Below are 21221 nucleotides of genomic sequence, written 5' to 3'. Positions count from 1 at the left end.
TACATTTTTTTTTTACCTACATTCAAAAGAGAGATTGTATATTTTTCCTAAAGAGCAAAGAGGTCTCTATTAGCAAGCTGGAATACATATCCCTCTTTTATTCTAAAATTATGTTTATCCCTTAATTTTGTTCTATTTAAGATTCTCCCAATTTGCACAAGTAAACGCCAAAGTTAAAATCTATACTTAAACAAGTAGAGGTAAAAATGCACGTTTAAATTTCTACAAGCGATTTTTCAAACACATAAAAAGTACGTTTTCACCAGCACAAATTATTTTTTATAATTATTTTTATTTATGAACGTCCTTCTAAAAAAGCTCTCTGATGTTTAAAATATACTGCAATCATATCTATTCCTTCAAAATTTCAACAGATGTTCCACGCCACTATATCTAGCCAAGTTATTCACTATCATTACAAGCAAAGTTAACACTGCTGAGTTGTCAGTTAATTCATACAACTTCCTCAGAATCTTGCTGCAGAACTGTGTTTGTCCTTTCCATACTCTGGCTGCCTATGAAGGTAATTATTTAAGTTAACTACCACAGATAGTGCAAAGAAACCACCAAACATTTACAGAATGAAATATAATACTAGTCATCAGGTAGGTGATGGAACTGCTTCGCAATTCATTTTTAAAAGTCTCTTTCACCAGACCTTTAACATGGTCCTACTATTCAGGTCCAAAGTTACCTATTCTGTCTTACTTCCTATGACTCTTCAACAAAGACTTCCTTCCACTTAGGTCAGAATTGTCTCCCCACAGATGCACTCGTGCCCTTATTCCTTAAGTTCTCCTAATACATGATGTCCTTTCTTGTCTGTTCCCCATCTATCTGTAGATGACCCATTCAATAAGACTAGTTTCTTTCTCTTTTGAAATTTTCAGTTGCAAAGATCCAAATGATTGTACCTAGACTTTTTTCTACCTTTCCAAATCATAATACAAAATCATACTCTAAATCTGTAATTTTAACAGACTTTATTTTGCTATAACTATATACATACAACAGAAGATACCAAATATATAAACATACAATATATTCTGGAGACAGAAAGGTCTAAGGGAAAATCAGACTAAGAATCAGAGAGTGAGGTATACTATTTGTTAATTGTGATATAAATTAAATCACAAACTTCTCCAAGTCTTAATGCTCTTATCTCTGAAATAAGATCTGTTGAATTCACAGAGAGTGTGTATGTATGTGTGAGTGTGCATATAAATTAAGTGTTTTTATAGGCTATTTAAACAAACAAACAAAAAAAACTGGCAGTGTACCAAAAGACAGAAGAAAACCTACTTCAAATCCCAGAGGACTTGTCATCATATAAGCAATATGATTTGAAAACAGTGCAATACATACAGGAATTAAAAATAAAGACAACTCCCAAACTAAACTCTTAGGAATTAAAATAATACTGTCTTAAATTATTCTTGGGCCAAAAGAATCAAAATCATATTAAAATTGGGATCATAGGATATCAAAACCTAAAGACATAGGAAACTTCCAATTTAACCAATAGAGAAAAAGTGCATTTCAAGAAGCGAGGAGGGAGAAGAGGAGAGGAAAGAAAAAAAAGGTAGAAAAATAAAATAATGTGGCAATTAGATAAAAAAGACCCCAAATTATTCTTTCCAAAAAGCTGATAGAAAACCAACGTATGGGAGAAAACTCACCACCACATATCAGAAAGGTGACAAAAATACAACAACAAGAACAACAAAATGAGCTTTACAATTTGTTTAAAAAGTGATACATATAACTTTATGCCAATAAACTATAAGTTTTTAATTAAACAGATGATCATCTAGGAAAATGAATTAACAGAATTGCTTTAAAAGGCGCCTGGGTGGCTCAGTGGGTTAAGCCGCTGCCTTCGGCTCAGGTCATGATCTCAGGGTCCTGGGATCGAGTCCCACATCGGGCTCTCTGCTCGGCAGGGAGCCTGCTTCCTTCTCTCTCTCTCTGCCTGCCTCTCAGTGTACTTGTAATTTCTCTCTGTCAAATAAATAAATAAAATCTTTAAAAAAAAAAAAAAAAAAAAAAAAAAAGGTACAAAAACTACCAAGTCTTTGAAGAGACCCAGTAAAGTTACAGAAGAACTGAAAAGGTTGCTCAAGATCTGTACCCAATAATGGAATCAGGCCCACTTTGTTTTAGAGCTGTACGGTTAAGTCTTTAAGGACCAAATAATTTCTTCATCTACACTACTCCAAAGTCTGAGAAAAGGGAAAAGCCTCCTTAATGATTACCATGGCCAGCATAATCTGAATATAAAATATTGACAAATATAAAAAAGGAAATTGGGGATCAAATTATCTATGAACATAGAGCCAACACTCATCCATTTTTGATAAACTACATTGTATACAAAAGAATATATAGAAACAGTATTTACAATGTTTAAAAAAGGGAGGGTCAATGTTAAAATCTTTACATTCTATGGGTTAAAGATTACAATCTTTCAGAAGAAACTCTTTTAACTATGAATTTGAGAAAGTTTTTAAAATTGTAAAGGGAAATCTATAAAAAAATACTATACATCATACTTGAAAATAGAACACTAGAGACATAGCCATTAAAATTATTTTCAGGGGCGCCTGGGTGGCTCAGTGGGTTAAGCCGCTGCCTTCGGCTCAGGTCATGATCTCAGGGTCCTGGGATCGAGTCCGGTATCGGGCTCTCTGCTCAGCAGGGAGCCTGCTTCCCTCTCTCTCTCTCTGCCTGCCTGCCTCTATGTCTACTTGTAATCTCTCTCTGTCGAATAAATAAATAAAATATTAAAAAAAAATTAAAAAAAATTATTTTCATATTTAACTATATTCTGAAGTCTGGTTAACATAATAAAAAGCAGAAATGAAATAACAAGTATGATGGAAATTATCCCAATTATGAGATAATTATTCAGAGTCAGTGTACTGAAATAATGACATGAATCAACTGAAAAAATAAGAGCCCAATAAGGTAACTGGATTCAATATAAATAAATAAAAATTTAAAAAATAAAAAATAAATTAATTAGCTCTCCCACTATCTACCCTACCTGTAACTTGGTAGAATAAGTAGGAATAAGTGCCTCAATTCATAAAAACAAACTTTTTTTATATGCATAGGAATAAATTAAACAAGAAAGGTATAAGATCATTAATAAAGTAAAATTATAAAATATACATGCAATTGAGGACAGTGCCCAGATATCAGCAATAGTAAACATGTCTTGATATGCCCATCAAGGAAACGGGAAGACAATTACAGAATAGTCACAATGGAATACCTTGAGAATGAACTACAACTATATCCAATAAACAGCTAAAGTTTCAAACGTGTTGAGTAAAAGCAGCCAGACAAAACAAGGACCTATAGTGAAAGATTCCAAGTGTATAAAATATAAGAACACTTTCTTATGCTGTTAGAGGTCCAGTGAATGTCTTCTTTGGGGTGGTGGAAGAATGCAGTAAGCGACAGGAAGAAGAAACAAGCACAGCTTCTGAAGTACCGTATGTTCCAGGCCCGACTGGGAGTTACACAGACATGTTCACGCTGGTCGTTGATGGAGCTGCTCACTCATGGGCTGCACTGTTTGGCATGTTTTATGCTGTCATAAATATACTTTTACAACTTTTGAATAAACAAAAGCGTAATAAAAACAGGCATTTTAGGAGCACCTGGGTGCCTCAGTGGGTTAAGCCTCTGCCTTCCGCTCAGGTCATGATCCCAGGGTCCTGGGATAGAGCCCCACATCAGGCTCTCTACTCAGCGGGGAGCCTGCTTCCCCCTCTCTCTGCCTGCCTCTCTGCCTACTTGTGATCTCTCTCTCTGTGTCAAATAAATAAAATCTTTTTTTTTTTTAAGGCATTTTAAAAGTCCAAAAAAGTTATGTCAACTAGAAACAACTGCTGGACCACCAAGAAGAAGTCTCATGAATACAGAGGTGTTCATACTTCATTAAAATCCTAAGGACACTTTAGTAGGTATAGGCCCCTCCCCCCAAAACAAAAACAGAAGCAAACAAACAAACAAAAACATTTTAATGTCTTTCAGAGTAAATAAAGTATACAAATCCCATGATTATAATTATGGTATGACCCTCCCTCTGCCACAAACATAGAGTAACAAGTACTTTGTGAATACTTTCCTTCTGGCTTTTATATTTGCTTGTCATATCAGTCTTGTACTGCCTTTCTCTAAATTTCATCTTTACATGACAAAAGCTTCTCTCTTTAAACCACGAGAATTTGGGAATTTTCTGTTAACAGTGGAAACTGACCACAACATCATCAACTGGGAAAAGAACGCAGGTAAGCATCTTTCCTCGCTTATTCTTCCAGCTCATACTGTGTGTTTACAGGGAGCAGACTCCCATGTGTGAGGGCCTGTGGTTACTATTGTATCTGAGAGTGAGTTGATGACTCTCCCTAATAAAGAGGTTAAATCTCAGAAAGTCCACTTACCCAGATATAAGTTTCATTCTCTAATTTATATTTTTATTGTAAAAACCAACATTCATCACATGGTTTACCACCAGCAAACATATACAACATTTTAAAAACTGATCTAACCATAATATAAATGGAAGTCCATTTTTAGAAACAGGCAGAGAGTTGAAAAACTTCTTATAATCAAAAAGCTAATACAAAATAAACCACTAAAGATATTTTTTGGTAATAGGACAGAAGAGATATAGATGTATCTATATTATATCATACTATAATATAATTACATATAATTATGTATAAAAACATAAATATTAAAAATAAAAATCACAAATATACTATATCTAATTTAGGGAAACAGTAAGAGAAACAGCTATCATATGTTAGTTCCTGTGTTTTACATATATTTTGTATATAATAAAATGAATACTAAAAATAAAAATTATCAGTATACTATGTCTAATTTAGGGAAACAGCAAGACAGAAGCAGCTATCATGTTAGCTACTATGTTTTGTATATATATTCTGAATGTTGACAATGATTAAAATCAATTGCCAGAAAAAAACAAAAAAATGTTTAAATAGGCCAATCACTGCAGAAAGAACAACCAACACCAAAAAAACAAATTATCAAAAAAAATCTATAACCAAAAAAGGGGCCTAGGCTCATATGGTTTTACAAATTCTAACTTACTTTTATGGAATAGACAATTCCTATGTAAACTACACCACTGTATAAAAAAAAAAAAAAAGCTTTCAAATTCACTTACTAAAGCTAACAAAAGCATAAGATAAAACCTGATGAAGATAGCAGAAAAAAGAAAAATACAATAAATTTTTATTAATAGAGAATGTAGAAAACCCAAATAAAATGCTGAGTAAATAGTGTGTATATTTCAATTCATAAAAATAAAAATCTACTAAGAAAAGTACTTTAAGAAACTACTACTGAAAACTTACAATACCTTGGGTCAAAGAAGACTTTTTGTATAGCAATGAAACTCCAGAATCCAGAGAGGAGAGAAAGATTTGAAAGCAGTGTTTTTAAAACTTCTTTATGAAATAAAGGTACAATCAACTAACTCAAACAGAAATGGCAGATGGGAAAAAACAGTGCATATGTCCATAAAGAGTGTACTATAGGAGCATCTGGGTGGCTCAGTCGTTAAGCCTCTCTCTGCCTTTGGCTCTGATTGTGGTCCTGGATCAAGGCCCACATCAGGCTCCTTGCTCAGTGGGAAGCCTGCTTCTCCCTCTCCCACTCCCCTTGCTTCTGTTCCCTCTCTCACTGCCTCTCTCTGTCAAATAAATAAATAAAATCTTTTTTTAAAAAAGAGGGTGATATATAATAAATGAAGGTAGAAAAGATAATGTGGTAGATATACTGCCTTTATTTTAAGAATGCCCTCAATATATTTATGAGTGATATGTTACAAAATAATATAAATAGTCAAATGTAAAAATGAAAAAGAATTCCCTATATATGCATGATTGCATAAACAAAAGGAAGAAATCAGAAAGGTTACACAGCAGTGGCAGAGACTGCCATTATTAGTTTTAATTTAGACACCTATGTATTACTGAATGATTGCATTGTGTACCTATTACTACCATTTTTAAATTTTTAAAAATTTTTTAAATGACATATTTTTTTAAATTATGTATTATCAGCTAGAATTTTCCAAATGCTAATCATTTACCTATACCTGAAAACACATTAATGATAAACAACTGATATTTATGTAAGATTTTATATGTGTGTATATGTATGTGTACATATATATACACATATACCTATACACATATATATACATATACATATACAAATACAAACACACACACATACACCTCTCAATTAAAGATAGGTAAAAATAAATATACATGGATATAAGCTTCAGAGATTTGCTGCTGCCTCAAAATCAAAGGGTAAACTGAAAAAGAAAAAAGATATGAAAAATGGAAAACATATAAAAGACAAGTCACAAAGGACATCCTAGGTAATGGTGAATAAAGATCACAAGATATTAGTTATACACTGGGGGTATAAGAAAATCAGTGCAGGGACGCCTGGGTGGCTCAGTTGGTTAAGCTACTGCCTTCAGCTCAGGTCATGATCCCAGGGTCCTGGGATCGAGTCCCACATCGGGCTCCTCGGTGGGGAGCCTGGTTCTCTCTCTGCCTCTGTCTGCTTGTGCACTGTCTCTCTGTCTCTCTCTCTCTCTGATAGATAGATAGATAGATAAATAAATAAATAAAAATATTTTTAAAAAAAAGAAAAGAAAAGAAAATCAGTGCAGATTGAAACAAGTTACAAAGCTCTGGAATAACAGACTTAGAGAAGATGTGTATTCCAGAAGAGATCTATTCCAAAATAAATTTCCCCAAGAAGGTAAAACTGACACCAGAATGTGGAAGATTTAAAACCGACAACAGAATGTGTCGGTTTAAACAAAGTCTTTGTTTAAATCTCTCACATTCTGTTGTTTAAATCTTTTAAACTCTCTAAACTGACTTTAGAAGCACATCAGTAATACATATAGAAAATTAAGGAAACCAAAAAATAAAACAACTCCAAGGGAAACGAAAGCTGAGGGGGGAAAAAGGTCAAAGTAATGTTTATGATTCAGCTCAATCCTGAGGAGCATACAAAGAAATAGTAATACAAACTGAGAATTCCGTTTTAATCCAAATGACGAATTTTACGTGTGTGTGTGTGTGTGTGCGCGCGCGCAGACAGATGGATGGAAAGATGGAAGGGTGGGAACTACGGGGCAGGGGGAGCAGCACAGGAGGAGAGCTCATTGTTCACATTCCCGAGTAGGGAATTCAACAGGAAATGTGTAAACCAAGAATCACAAAAACTGAAGCATTCTGTGTTGACTTAAAGATATGGAATTCATGCCAAGAGGATTAGATAAAAAAAAAAAAAAAAAAAAAAAAACCGGAAGCTATTACCACAGCGGAGATGGGGGTGGGGTGTACTGTTGTTTGTGATGTATCTAATTAGCTGGCTCTTTACAATATAGGCAGGTATCAATCTAAAAAATGCGGAATTCCCAATTCAACATAAAGATATCCAACTTGGAAAAAAAAATCACAGTGTTACTCTAAATGACAGATACTTTTCCCACAAGAAATTCATGAAAACTTCAGAAGACATACATTCAGTGTATTTTAAGAAAAGAAAATATAGGCCACCTGGAAGAATTGAGTTTTTAAACAAAGTTTTGTGTTTTTTGTTTTTTTTTTTTTCAATAACAGCAGTTTTTAAACCTTTCTTACTTAATAGGGTGATAACTCATCCTGGGATCTGTTTAACACTTAAAATCCTATATTCCAGAAAACTCCTCAGTCTTGGGCACACCAAGATGGCCAGTCACTCTAACAAGTTCAAAAGTATTTACTATTATAAGGCTACAATGCACAAGCCCTAAAGTACCCCAAGTACTAAAGAATTAAAGAAATAATGAAAATAAGCAGCTTTTTGAAGACTGAGTTGGATGAGGCAGGGTATAGAAAATTAAGGGAAAGTTTGAGATTTTTAAGGTCAAGAAAGAAAGCATACAGTTTACTGTAGTGAACTGTATCTCAGTAAAGCCTTTTTGTTTTTTTAAGGGAAAAAAAAAACATGCAAAGGGGTGAGAAGTGAAAACAACTTGAAGTTTTTGGTAATGTAAGATCAATATATTATAATTAAAATATTATAAAGATCTGGATAAGATGACATGGAGAATAAAAGCAAAAGAAAAAAAAATTAAATTTCCCTACAACTTAAAGCCCCCTCATTGACAAGTCCTTGAGATAAGGAGCTTGTGACCTTCCTCTAGAACTCAACCACCTTGATGTTAACACCCTGCTAAGGGTGAAGGCAACCTTATCTTCACATTAGCCTGATCTCCAGGATCCTGTAAGTCTCCTTTAATATATAAAAATCCCTTTGGAAACTTCATCTCTAACCCCCACACCCCACCAAGATATACGTCAGCAATCATCCTCTAACCCTACAGCCCACTGATACTCATCTGAAGGGTCTCATGACTAAGGTCTTACTAGATGGTGATAAATGACCTTTTCCTCACAATAGCTAGCCCCTCAAGGTCCTGGAAACCTTGCTTCTAAATTCCTTAGAGATTTATGCTATCCCTAACTCCTTCCCAATTTGAAAGTATATAATCAGCCACCCCTCATAACCCCAGTGCAGCTCTTCCTGTCCCCAGGTCCTGTCCCTGTGCTTTAATAAAACCACCTTTCTGCACGAAGACGTCTCAAGAATTCTTTCTTGAAAGTTTGCTTCCAAACCCCAATATTTTTACATCATTAGAGGGGAAGAGATTTGGTCATGGAATAATGCAATTGCTTGATGATCTCACATTTCTTGAAATGACTAGGATATTAAAAATTCAGAACAAAACGTTAAATGAGTAAGAAACATAAAAATAAATGAACAAATCATTTTTGAAACAACCAAGTGAAGAAAGCAGTTTAAAATCAAATGATGGTGAAATTTAAATATATATATATATATATACACACACATATATATGTATGTATATGTGTGTGTGTGTGTGTGTGTGTGTGTGTGTGTGTGTATATATATATATATATAGTAATACTGGGTGCCTGGTCACTCAGTAGGTTAAGTGGCTGCCTTCAGCTCAGGTCCTGATCCCAGAGTCCTGGGATCAAGCCCCTCGTTGGGCTCCCTGCTCAGCAGAAAGCCTGCTTCTCCCGCTCCCTCCGCCTGCCACTCTGCCTACTTGTGCTATCTCTCTGTCAAACAAATAAATAAATTCCAAAAAAACTATGTATATATATATGTATATATATATATATACATATATATTGTAATACTGACAAACAGTATTACCAATGAGAAGAAAACAAACTATACCAGAAGCAATTACTCCGTTTCTATTTTCACTCATCAATACCTTTTATTCCCTTCAAATAAAAACACAATTCAGGGACGCCTGGGTGGCTCAGTTGGTTAAGCAGCTGCCTTCAGCTCAGGTCATGATCCCAGCGTCCTGGGATCGAGTCCCACATCGGGCTCCTTGCTCAGCAGGGAGCCTGCTTCTCCCTCAGCCTCTCTCTGCCTGCCATTCTGTCTGCCTGTGCTCGCTCTCTCTCCCTCTCTCTCTGAAGAATAAATAAAAATCTTTAAAAAAAAAAAAAAAAAAAAAAAAAAAAACACAATTCAAATTTCTGCTAACAACCCAAAGGTGAACTATTAGGGTAACTCAGGTAAAATGCTTTTTTTTGTTGTTGAATTATCTGGGTTACCAAAACAAAACAAAATAAAACAACAACAAAAAATTACTCTTAGATTCATGCATAAAAGAAACCCTTAGAACATCAGGTGGCCATGGCTAAGATAGGAAAAGAGAAATTATATAGGAAATAAAATGTAATTCAAGGAAATAAAATATTTTAAGAATTTCATTTAAAAAACATTAAAAAATTAAATGAAAATGTTAATTGTACCTTAAAGAACCCTGCTTCAGGGCCACACCTGTCATACACACTCCAGGATTTACCTATCGCCATGATAATACCTTGCATGCTCGGTGTCATCATGATCTGCCACAGGAATTCAAAGTGAGAGTTTTTGAATGGTTAACATAAAAAAGTATCAAAAACCAAAATAACATCTTGACATGCAAGCTAAAAGTCCTTTGTTTTTCACTACTTATAAACTAACCATTGCCTATTTTATGGCAGATATGGTTCAATATACATATAAGCATCTTTCAAAGTCATCCGTACAGGGCCACAGCTAGCTCTAGATGCTACCTTTGTGCAAACCGCAAAAAGGCAACCACCCTCTTCTGAACTGAAGAATTCCAAAAAGCCACCTCCTTCTTGACAAACAATCAAAAAGTGTTGCTCTCTGAGAACCACCTAGAACAAGCAACACTCTTTTTATTTAAAAAAAGTGCCTCTTTAAGGTTTGAGGAGCTCAGCAGGAGCTCAATTTCACCTCCACTTTGCCCTGCTGGCTGGGCACCCTTACACAACAGTATGACCTGAACATCTGTGAGCTGCAGCCCTGTATCCACACGACTTAAAGTTCCCAGGTACATGCACGGTTAAACTGACACTCCAATCAGTTACAAAAACAAAACAAAATGCATCTCTGCCAACAGCATAAGCACTTACACAAAAGACAGCATTAAATGATTAATCATAATTCTAAATTTTAAAATGCCACAAGGCTTACCCCAAAACAAGCACTCAGGTACTTGGTCAATAAATTAACATTTTTACTAAAAACATGGCAGTTTCCATAATTTTCAAGCAGCAACATGGTAATGAAATAGTTAACTGGAACAATGTACTGCTATTAAGTATTACATACTTAAGCATTTCTTTGTTTCTGAAATAGCTTATCACTCTTAGCTGTTCACATTCTAAAATACCTGCAAAATGAAACAACTCAGAGTACTATGAAGCTTGCTATTAGAGCAATCAAGAGATTGCATCCAACACCTCTGATTCACTGAAACTATTACCCAAATTTTGATTATACACTGAGTCACAATATACCTAATATCTGCTTCAGAAAATTTATCTGACCAGTTTCTCTCTCATAAACCAGCTTTTTATTCTCCTTATGGCCATTGCTTTCTTACACTGGCACAATAATCTTCATGTCTTTGTGACACTGCTGGTTTCAATGATTAACTCTTACATAATCACTTAACTGTAACTTCAAAGTAAGTCTGAAATGAAGTTGCTTGGAAAAACTATTTGATATATATTAAATTCTCATCCATGCCAGTAAAAACTAACAAATGATAGAATTCAAGGTCTTCCATACTATTCAGAAACAGCTTTACTGGCCCTGGCCTCAAATATAAAAAAGATCAAATGTAGGAGTCTCAAGAAAAAAGTGAGAAAAAGGGGGGGATCTGATGGTACAAGGACAATAGCACATTTTCATCTGGATTCTCAAGAACAGTGTATAAAGCACTGGAAGGCATTCGATAATAATGAATCGCTCCATTCACATTCACATGGAGGTTGCAGAAGCAAAAATACCCACCATCTATCTGCAATCAGGCTGTAAGACTTTTTGGCAGGAAATAGTAGGCGAATTATGATAATACAGAATTCAAGTAAAACAGGAAATTATTTTTAAATGTTCAAAGTTTTTTTTTACTTAACTAAACAAACCTTATTGTTATCTATCAACCTAGAAAAAACTGATCATATGTCTACATAAAAGAATTAACTCTAGAAACATTAAATTATTCTTTTGACAAATTCCATAAGCTTTCTACTTAAATTTTCATTTGAAATTCAAAGTTCTGTAAGCAGTTGGTAAGGTAATTTCAGACCAGGGTGGCCAAGCTGTATGTTATGCAGCAATACACATAAATGTGAAAGTGCATGCAGGCCCAAAGTACGTGTATTAAACAGGCACAGGTAAGCAGGAACAGTGCAGAGGTCTACAATAAAGGTACCTCGTCATCATAACCCCCCTCCTTTGACTCAATCATGAATTTCCCTACATGGGGAATCGCCACCTCTACAACTTGCTGGTTAGAAGGTGGTTGGCTTGTGGTATTTTCAGGTTTCTGCAGAAAAAAAATTATTAGTAGGAACATTAGAAAAAAGAACAAGAGATTCCTGAGTTTTTAAAAAATACCTATACTTGCTTAGTATGAGATGAAACCACCCAAAACCAACATTAGAAGTGAATGCCTTAAGTAGTAACATAAGATATATAACTTTCCTTTTACAACTCAACCACTAATTTTTTTTTTTCTACAAAGCATTTTGGATACCAAATCCTTAAAAATAATAAATAGTGGTAGTTATATTTCCTACTGCTGTCTGTAAATTACAGCTGTAAATTAATTCTAGTAATTCTATAAATCCTTTCTTGACAACTCCATCAAAACAAGACATGACCTCCTCTGAACCCATGAGAGTTTGTAGGTTTTCTTTTTATGGTTTTACTTTTCTATCCTCCCTAAGAATTAATACTATATCCAATTTATATCCATAGTCTATTGTGTTTAGCTCACTCTGTATAGCCTCTAAGAGTCTTGTATGATGCACTGTACGATGTATTTATATGTATGTCTGATGAATTCTTGTTTCTGAAAAAGACGCTGGGAAGTGACATCTCTTTTTAACAATTCAATCAGATTTTTTTCTTTTCATCCTTTTCTTTGGTAACAAATTCCACACTAAGAGTAGAAGATAGTATAAAATCCAGAAAAGTCCACTCAAAGATACTAATATGGTTCATCCAAAAATACTGTCCAGATTTCAAAAAGATCTTATGTTACTGAATAAATTTATAATTAGAATATTCACTATGTACGTACAAACAAATTTCCCAAGTACTTAAGGTGCTTGAAAGCAGCTTGCTTAAGTAATTTTAGTTCACACATTTAGTTTTCTGAAGCAAAAGATAAACTTTAGTTTTGACATAAACAAAATTGTAATAAAAGCAATTAAAAAGGCTTTATTTCATTTGAAATATATGTAAATTCTAGAGATGAAAACATTTTATGACTTTCCAGAAGTATATATGCAAAAAGAGTTTAAACAATAAAGCAAAACTAATTGCCAAGACTGACACTGCCCCTTCTAAAAGAAATGCTACTTTTAAGCATAACATATTTAGAAAAGGTTTCCTTATTTTGAGTCCTCAACTTTTCAAGAGGAAATAACCAACCTGCAAAGTTGTTGTGATCACAAGAGATAAGCTAATCCAATACTTCATATATAATAGTTTTCTATAATGACAAGTATTACCAGTATTATAATAATATTATACTACTTTAAAGTGTTTTTATTTGAATAGAATAACCCAATATGACTAGTATACATACCTAGAGAGATATGCTTATGAAAGAAGAATTATTATGCTGGGTCTCTAACCACAAGAGTGAAATTTGATCAGGTAACTTAGGAGAGCTGTCTAGACTTTGTGGTCAATCACTTCTCACAATCAAATCAATCTAAAGTGGTATTATCTTAAGGAGAGAATATAAATTTAAGTCAAGTAGCAACTGTGAAACTGATCAGTATTTGTATATTGATCCTTATAAAACAATATATGGGTTTTGGAAAAAAAAGTTGCACTTAGGAAAAAATAATGTTTAATAAACATTTTCAGTTACCACAGAGAGTTTCTATAGCGTAATACTGGTAAGTTATATACATGCAAACTGAGAAACCAAAGAAACTTAGGTGAATATAATAATCCTGTTGTATTATTCATCAAGTCTAATTAAATATCCTAAGGTACCATAAAAAATTTCCATATAAAGAATTTGAGGACTCAATAAAGGAAAGTACAGGTATATTTATGTTTTTCTAATATTGTCAGGCCCTTTTACATAAACACCTCAACAAAAGCTAAACTTGAAAGGAGTTAGTAAGTGTTTCAGTTAATAAACATTCCCAAAAGAATTAAAATACAAATATTTTTATTAATGGCCTGAAATCCATTAAGTGGATTGCTTTAAAAAGTAGTTTTTCATGAAAGAGTGACTAGAAAGCTATATAACTACAACCATGTTGTAGTAACGGCCCCCTACCTTTCAACCCAGTAATTCAACTATGGGGAATCCATTCTAAAGAAATGAACTGAAATATGGAGAACATTTCATTTCTAATGGCCTATTTATAATAAGGTAAAGGTAGAAACAAATACACAGTGAGGGAGGTAAATAACAATTTAATCACTCAATGGAATTAACACTCAACCATTAAAGTTTTTCAGAGAATTTTCAACATGGGGAAATGGTTATGTCACATGTTAAATGATTAGAGAAGGCAATACATAAACAAAACTGTATATGCAGTAGTACTTCAGCTACATAAAAAAATCCCAAACCTGTACACAAAAATAAAATGAAAAAAAAAAACCTAATATATTACATGATTAGAGCTTTGAGTAGTGGGAGTACATGTAATTCTTTCTTCAAGTATGCTTTTTGTATTTTTCAAATTTTAAAATATTTCATTTAAAATTAAACAGATCCCTCTAAACAGTAAGCTGTGTATATGTTTAGAGACTATTTCTCTATGGTTTCTGTGACTATACTTTCCGGGAAATTCTTAAGCTAAGATTGGAACTTAACATATTGTATATTTGTAAAATGATTTGCATTTAAGTAACAAACTAACAACTGCTTAGTACCTATACTAAATGCTAGGTACCTTCAAAAAAATAATTTAATCCCACAATGATCTCTATTTTATGTAAAAGCAAACTGGTGTTCAGAAAAATTAAGCACCTTATTCAAGTTTGCATAGCTAGTGAGAAGCAAAACCCATATTTAAAAACCCAGGACTATCTAATCCCAAAGTCTGAACACTCCTTTCATATACATAATTTAGTTTCTAAGGCATATTTTTAAGTGAGAAAAACCAGTATGTCATTATTATGATCCGAAGCAACTAATCATGAGACCAAGAACAGGCTGCTTCAGACAGCCACAATTAACATATTCTTAGCATTTATACAAACAACTCGGGCCTATTGTTGGTGCTACTCCAGAAGATGCACCCAATGGAAAAACATTTATGCTAGCTGTCTATCATATTCTCTCAATGTTATTCTCCTTTCTCAAGTAAAGGTGAAGTAGATTATAGGCTTATGATATTCGTATTATATTATATATATATTAGTTATGCATATGATATATATTATACATATAAATGTTATGTGTAAAATATATATTTGCAAATTTACCTGCAAATTTATGTTATACATGATTACACAAACTAAACAAATCACGTTTCTATATTAAGCTAAATAATACCTTTGGCTTTCTAGTTACAGTTAAAAGGATGATACTTATTAACCATAACATAGGCTTTAAAAATAAAATTCCTAATTAGCAAAAAGCCAAGCAATTACATTTTTAGACCAGTAGTTGCATCTACTTCTCTGCCCTTTCTAGCTCCCTAAGTTTTCTTCTTCTACCACTCCCCAAGAAGTTAGACATCTCAGATATATTACAAGAAACATTTTCCAGGCATGCTTTAGAATAGAGTTAGCAAGGGTTCATCTTAAGCTCATTTATAATCTCCAGGACATTTGCAAAATTTGGAATAATAAAAAGAAAACCTATATTAAAACATTTTTATAGTAAGATGATATAATCAAAAATTTTCATATAGGAAGTGAAATAAAAAAGTATTTCTGGGGGCACCTGGGTGGCTCAGTGGGGTAAAGTCTCTGCCTTCGACTCGGGTTATGACCCCAGGGTCCTGGGATCAAGCCCCGCATTGGGCCCTCTGCTCATCAGGAAGACTGTTTCCCCCTCTCTCTGCCTGCCCCTCTGCCTACTTGTGATCTTTGTCTGTCAAATAAATGAAATCTTTTTAAAAAAAGTAATTCTGATTATTTCACTCATCAAAACATAACAGAATACCTCATTAATTGAACATTTTTCTTAATCAAGATCCTATCACATTAAAGACCTCATTGCAATTAGCAGGTTTTTGTTGAGATTAAGTTCACGAAGTAGAAAACTGTGCTGGAAAACTGCATGTATGTCCTGGGCACCCAGGTGGCTCAGTAGTTAAGCATCTTCAGCACAGGTCATGATCCCAGGGTCCTGGCATCAAGTCCTACATCAGGCTCCCAGACCGCAAAGAGCCTGCTTCTCCTTCTGCCCCTCCTCCCACTTGTTCTCTCAATCTCTCTTTCTCTCAAATAAATAAATAAAATCTTAAGAAAATAAGAAACAGAAAAATTCTGTGACCTGTTCCCTTTAGTTCTCTAGGTAGGTAATCTTCAAATACTAAAATTAGCTATGAAGTAACCTGCATTATAGCTGCTTGTGCTTACTAATAAAAAAGTGACTATAGCAAGTGAATGTTTTTGTAAGATGAAATTCTTGAAATAGCATCTCTCAGAAGGTCATATGCACTGAAAACACAGTACAATACCAATGTACTCAATTTATTGCTATAAAAACATACAATTCAAGAGCTACAACACAGGAAGGTTATAAGGACAATTCTGTTTGGACACTACTGAAATACACATAAACCACTTTGCAAGATCACATTTATCCTGCTAATAATACTCGAACCTAGAACTTCTAATATTTACTATTAAACATATTCCATGGGACAATGAAAATTACTACCTTATATTCCCAACTACTCCAATGTAGTAAGACTAAAGATAGAGGGAAGGGGTGAGGGGAAAAGAAAATAATGCTAAATTTTGTACTTCTCTTAAGTTCCAAATCAAATGATCAATTTAGACTATGATTATGATTTTTCATCAGCCCCTAACAGGAATAGAGAAATTTTTTTGAAAAAAGAAGCACTTTTAGGCACCTCAGTCAGTTAAGCTGCCAGCTCTTGATTTTGGCTCAGGTCATGATCCCAGGACCCTGGGACTGACCCCTAAATGGGGCTCTGCGCCCAGAGGGATTCTGGTTGAGGATTCTCTCTCTTTCCCTCTGCCCCCCCAACCCCAACCTCCCCGTGCTGCTTGGGCACTGAAGCACTCCCTCTCAAAATAAATAAACATATCCTTGAAGGGGGGGAAAAAGGCAGCATTAAAAACTTAAGCTTGAGGAAGCTCCAGCCTGAGGGTTAGGTGAAAGCACTGTCCTTGATCATGTTAACATTAGTTTCTGCCCTTGGCCCTGTCTCCCCTGACTCCCATGCAGGCTGCTCTCTGAGACACTGCTGGAAATGTCATGAAGATGGCTATGCTCCCAGAGCTCAAAGAAAAGTTCTTACCGACTGCAAAACTGTTTCAGGACTTTTATCTTCATGCTCATGTGATGCCTTGGTAATTATTCGAATAGTTTCTTCTTTCAAGTGCTTTGAGAAATCACTTCTTGACGGCTGCTCTAGATATTCTGGTTCTCCTGCTTGTGCTTCATAAGAAAAGAATCAGTTGTACGTCTAATACAAATCACAGAGAGCTGTCTAAGATGAATCTGTTATTTAATGCTAATTCAAAGTTAGAGAGTAACCAATTTTACTTTTATTTAATATATCGCTCAACATATAGCACCTACCCCAGAATTTAACCTCCCTCCTCAAAATCAGGTTCAAGAGTAGTCAATTACTGAAGAAAAGACTCATTTTCTCATAGTCTATGGTTAGAAATTCGTAGCAAATTTTTCTGTCATGATAAATACCAAAAATCTCATTTTGGAGTATCATCAGCATTAAAGAAAGAGAGAAAGAAAGAAAAGAAAGAAAGAAAGAAACATTTCGTTTGTATAACAATCCTGGTCTGAGTTTCCACAGAGTACACAATAGCTATTTCTCTGGCCACAAATTCCTTTTTCACACCTCCCTGAACAAACCTAACCCTGAATGAACCTGATCGACCTATTTTTTCAAACCTGCCCTGGTAATTGAGTGTTGTAAGAGGAAAAACAATTACAACCTGACAAACCAATACTAACAAATTCAAAACTTCAAATACCATCCTTGCAAAGAACTCTCAAAGTTTTATCTATCATCTAGGCTCTGAGCTCAGACACACCAAGGCAACAATGTACTCTGAATGTCCCACTAGATGTTTTATCCATAACCCCAAATGCTTTATATAAGTCGGCCTCTGCCTTTCTCTCCAACATAACTTTGTATCCTTTGCTCTTTGCTCTCCTTTTTCAGGTTATCTAATTCACAAAAAAGAGGTTTTTCCCTCTCAACCTTTAGATCTTTCCACGTTTTCTTCCCTCTGCCTATATATTCAACCTACTCTCAGTCTCCCAACTAAGAACTTCTATATGTCTTTTTGTTTAAATACCAATTCCATACGAAAGTATTCCTAATTACACCGATTTTAGAGCAGAGTTTCTCAGGTTCTTGGCACTACTGACATTTTAGGTCATTCTGATTCCTTGGTGTGGAGTGGTCCCGTGCACCTGGCATCTTCCCTCTAGATGCAAGTGGTACTGTCCCTCCAGATGTGACAACTGGAAATGTCTTCAGTTTGTCAAATGTCCCCTGGGGGGCAAAATCACTCTGAAATGAGAACCACTGCTCTAAAGTAACTTATTTCTTCTTTTTAATAGCACTTTACCACAATTATGACTTAACTACTACTGTATTTGTTTCAAGCCCATATCCCCTGCTAGACTAAGAATCTCAAAAGTAGGGATACTATCTCCTTCTTGTGTTGCTGTTTCTTCAACAATTAGCATATAAGAAGCACATGATAACTTAATGGAACAAAAAGTAATGGATAGAAAGAATAATAAAGTACACTAAAATGTTCTATAGTGTTACTGGGATTGGTTAGGTGAGCCCTTCCAAATCAACTGGCTTGATACAACAGGGCTAATGCTACCCTTTTCAATATTTGATTTAAAAAAAAAAAAACTTTCAAAGTGAAATATTATTTGAAAAGAAATACTGTAATTTCAACACATATGCATGGTAGTACATCCATCCAATAAATTTTAGTTAAGTATTTAACTATGTGCCAGGCACTAGGCTAGACGATGGGACTCCCCAGTGTGAACAAAGCCAATCTCTCACCCCATGAAGTTTAAAGTATGGAGAATGTAATTAACCAAAGAATCACACATATGAACTGTGACAATATTATAACAATACATGCTAGGAATAAAAGGGGGGAGGGGCAACTCAGATTATGGAATATGAGATAAATTGACCTTTTAGCAGAAGGATGGTAGGTCGATCATCCCATTCCTTGATGGAATGATGATCTGAAAAAAGGCCAGTGTGGCTGGAATATAGTGTAAGAGGAGAGATACAGCAAGAGATGATAGGGGCAAAATCAAAGGACCTTTGACTCTAATAAAAAGTTTTAAGGGTAAAAGGAAGTAAATAAATGTTTTAAATACAATAGCAATGTGGCAAGGTTTTTTCTAGGGGGGGTGAAGATTGTGTTCATTTATGTGAGACAGAGAGAAAGAGAGAGAGCACTAGGAGGGAGGAGGGTGAAAATGAGAGGGAGAAGCCGACTCTCTGCTGGGCATGGAGCCTAATGCAGGGCTCGAACTCAGGACTCTGAGATCGTGACCTGAGCAGAAGGCAGATGGTCAACTGACTTGAGCCATCCAGGCACCCCGCAATGTGGCAAGTTAAAAAAAAACGGGGGGGGGGGGGGAGAGAATGGATTAGAGAGGAAAGTAAAACCAGAGGTCAGTGAAAGTACTAGAAGGTACCAGAGCGGTATAAGCAAGAGATGGTGGTGCTTTTGGACAACAGAGGCAGCAAGAGAGGTAGGGAGAATTAGTAATACTGAAGATGTATTTTGAACACAAAGCTTTTGGAGGCTGATGTGAAGATGACTTAAGTTTTTGGCATGTATAACTGGGATGACGGAGGTAAAATACACTATGACAAGGAAAATGCTTACAATCTATATGATAGGAGGGAAGTTTAAAGAAGTCGAATGCCCTTATTTCTGTATTTCTTGACTTTACACTGCAATATTCTTTCAGTGCCCTGTATGATGGATAAGGTGAAGAAAATTTTAGACTATTCCTCTAGCTGATTGTAGAACTTAATGCAACGAGGGCCAAGAAATCCATCTAGTCTGGCACTGGTCTAACACACCGAAACATCAACAGTCTATGTAAAATAACTCCTTAGGAACAAAAGTAATTTTGTTACACAGTCAAATATATCTTAGGTCCCCAGTGTTAAGATTCCCTTCCACATAGGGATTTGAGCCTAAAAACCTTATGGGTAATGTTGAATGATCTTGCTAAATGTCATACAACAGAACTATTTCTTCTAGAGTTTTCTTTGTGTATGTAACATTCCAGGGAACTTACATTTGAGTGGTGTTATACAGAGCCTAGGTGAACCTACAAAGATTTAACATCTGGGAGTTCAGAAACAAAAACCCAAACCTTACCCAGCATGTTTATTGAGCCTGGGCTGTTTATATTAGCAATGAAAAAAACTGACATAAAATTCACTCACTTTAAGAACTCCCAATAAAATCAGATAAATATATACTCCATTACAATACAAAGTATTGAATGCAGCAACAGAGTCACACACAAGGTTCTACAGAAGCACTGTGGGCCCAATACATACACTTGGGATGCTGTTGTATGTTAGGAAAGGTTTCCTAGAATAAATGCCAACTGAGCTAAATCTTGAAGAATGTGTAGAGAGGACTATCTTGGAAATGAGAAAGGAAATTCCAGGCAGAAGGACTAGCACATGTAAAAGGCTACCAAAAAGACAGACAGAAGATTATAAAATTCTTATTAATGAGGCTTTATTTGGTAAATAAACCAAAATATAAGTACAACATAAATGTGGTAGTGAGAATAGTTGGGATTAAGAGGAAATAAGATAATAGCTGCCACAGAGGTAATATTAGGGGGACTCATAAAGACTTCGGGATATGAGAAAGTTCTTAAAGACCAGGCAAAATTTCAAGAAAACTCATCATCAGGGGATATTTTTTAAATGATGGATGCTTCATGAGATGCTATAAAGATAGGAAAGGTCCTCACAAGCAAGAGTCATGGGGAATAATATGGTTTATATAAAACAAAGTATTCACAGGGAAGTAGATGTGGAAGAAATACAAGGGAGTCAAATTATAATACATGATCCTTATGAAAAAGAAAAGAGGTTTTATCTTCATTTTGTATAACCAGAAGAATAAAAAATATGTTTACTGGAACAAATAACCAAAATGAGGAAAATAAAAAGTTCTTTCACTCTAGAGAGAAGTACTACTAATATTTTTAGTATTATATATTTCCAGACTTTACCCACATTTTATAAAGAAAAAGAATTATTCTGAATATACTGTTTTTAACATAACAAACTTTT

General features: G+C 34.7%; 1 protein-coding gene across 8 annotated transcripts in view; it reads right to left on the bottom strand.

Annotated features, from left to right (window-relative positions):
- The window catches only part of USP25 (ubiquitin specific peptidase 25), a 131468-nt gene that overhangs the window by 13453 nt on the left and 96794 nt on the right, over positions 1-21221 (bottom strand). For 3 of the 8 annotated variants that reach the window (XM_059164488.1, XM_059164489.1, XM_059164495.1), the window contains 3 exons: positions 17172-17311; positions 11903-12016; positions 9921-10016 (listed from right to left, as the gene is read on the bottom strand). In XM_059164488.1, the coding sequence (XP_059020471.1) occupies positions 9921-10016; positions 11903-12016; positions 17172-17311 (350 nt within the window). The remainder of the gene's footprint in view (positions 1-9920; positions 10017-11902; positions 12017-17171; positions 17312-21221) is intronic. The other 5 variants (XM_059164491.1, XM_059164492.1, XM_059164494.1 and 2 more) reach the window with 3 other exon arrangements.

This window comes from Mustela lutreola, chromosome 2, assembly GCF_030435805.1.
Source record: "Mustela lutreola isolate mMusLut2 chromosome 2, mMusLut2.pri, whole genome shotgun sequence".
In the NCBI taxonomy this organism is placed as follows: domain Eukaryota; kingdom Metazoa; phylum Chordata; class Mammalia; order Carnivora; family Mustelidae; genus Mustela; species Mustela lutreola.
This window is presented reverse-complemented; position numbering and strand designations above follow the sequence as displayed.